Below are 987 nucleotides of genomic sequence, written 5' to 3' on the forward strand. Positions count from 1 at the left end.
CCAACAGCTGCTGCAGCAGCAGAAACAACAGCAGCAAGACCAGCAGCAACAACCCGTCCTGCAGCAGCAGCAGCAGCAAAAACAACATCAGCAGCAGCAGCAGCACCTAGACCGGCAGCAGCAGCAGCGGCAGCAGCAGCAGCAGCTAAACCAGCAGCAGCCCCGAGAAGCCCAGCAGCAACACCAGCAGCAGCAGCAGCAACTAAACCAGCAGCAGCAGCAGCAGCAGCAGCTAAACCAGCAGCAGCCCCGCGAAAACCAGCAGCAGCACCGGCAGCAGCAGCAGCAGCTAAACCAGCAGCAGCAGCAGCAGCAGCAGCACCGTCAGCAGCAGCAAAAGCAACAGAAAGACCGCCAATAGCTGCAGCACCTGCACATGCAGCAGCAAAGAAAGCAGCAGCAGCAGCGCCAGAAGCAAGAACAGCAGCAGCAGCAGCAGCTAAATCAGCAGCAACAGCTCAAGACAGAACTGCAGCAGCAGCAGCAGCAGCAGCAGCAGCAGCAGCACCAGCAGCAGCAGCACCAGCAGCAGCAGCAAGAAGAGCAGCAACAGCAGCAGCAGCAAGAGCGACACCAGCAGCTGCACCCATTCCAGCAGCTGCTGCAGCAAGAGCAGCCCCGGCTGCTGCAGCAACAGCAGCACCACATGCAGCAGCAGCAGCAGCAGCAGCAAAAGCGGCAAAGACACCGCAGCAGAAAGCTGCAGCGCCAGCACGCCACGCAGCAGCAGCAGCAACAGCAGCAGCAGCACCAGCAGCAACAGCAACAAAAACAGCAGCAGCAGCAACAGCAGCAAGAAGAGCAGCAGCAGCAGCAGCACCGTCTTCAGCAGCAGCAGCAACAACAGCAACAAAAACAAACACAAACGCAGCAGCAGCAACAGCAGCAACAAAGGCAGCAGCAACAGCAGCAACAAAAGCAGCAGCAGCAACAACTGCAGCACCAGTAGCAGCAGCAGCAACAGCAGCAACAAAAGCAGCAGCAGCA

General features: G+C 58.8%; 1 protein-coding gene across 1 annotated transcript; it reads left to right on the forward strand.

The window, feature by feature from the left end:
- Positions 1–376: 376 nt before the first annotated feature.
- Positions 377–949, forward strand: EMH_0097360 (uncharacterized protein; the record flags this gene model as incomplete). Its single annotated transcript, XM_013502539.1, has 1 exon — positions 377–949. The coding sequence occupies one exon, from the start codon at positions 377–379 to the stop codon at positions 947–949; it is 573 nt and encodes a 190-aa protein (XP_013357993.1).
- Between the last annotated feature and the right edge of the window lie 38 nt (positions 950–987).

This window comes from Eimeria mitis, genomic scaffold (genome assembly GCF_000499745.2).
Source record: "Eimeria mitis Houghton genomic scaffold, Emh_scaff9484, whole genome shotgun sequence".
In the NCBI taxonomy this organism is placed as follows: Eukaryota; Apicomplexa; class Conoidasida; order Eucoccidiorida; family Eimeriidae; genus Eimeria; species Eimeria mitis.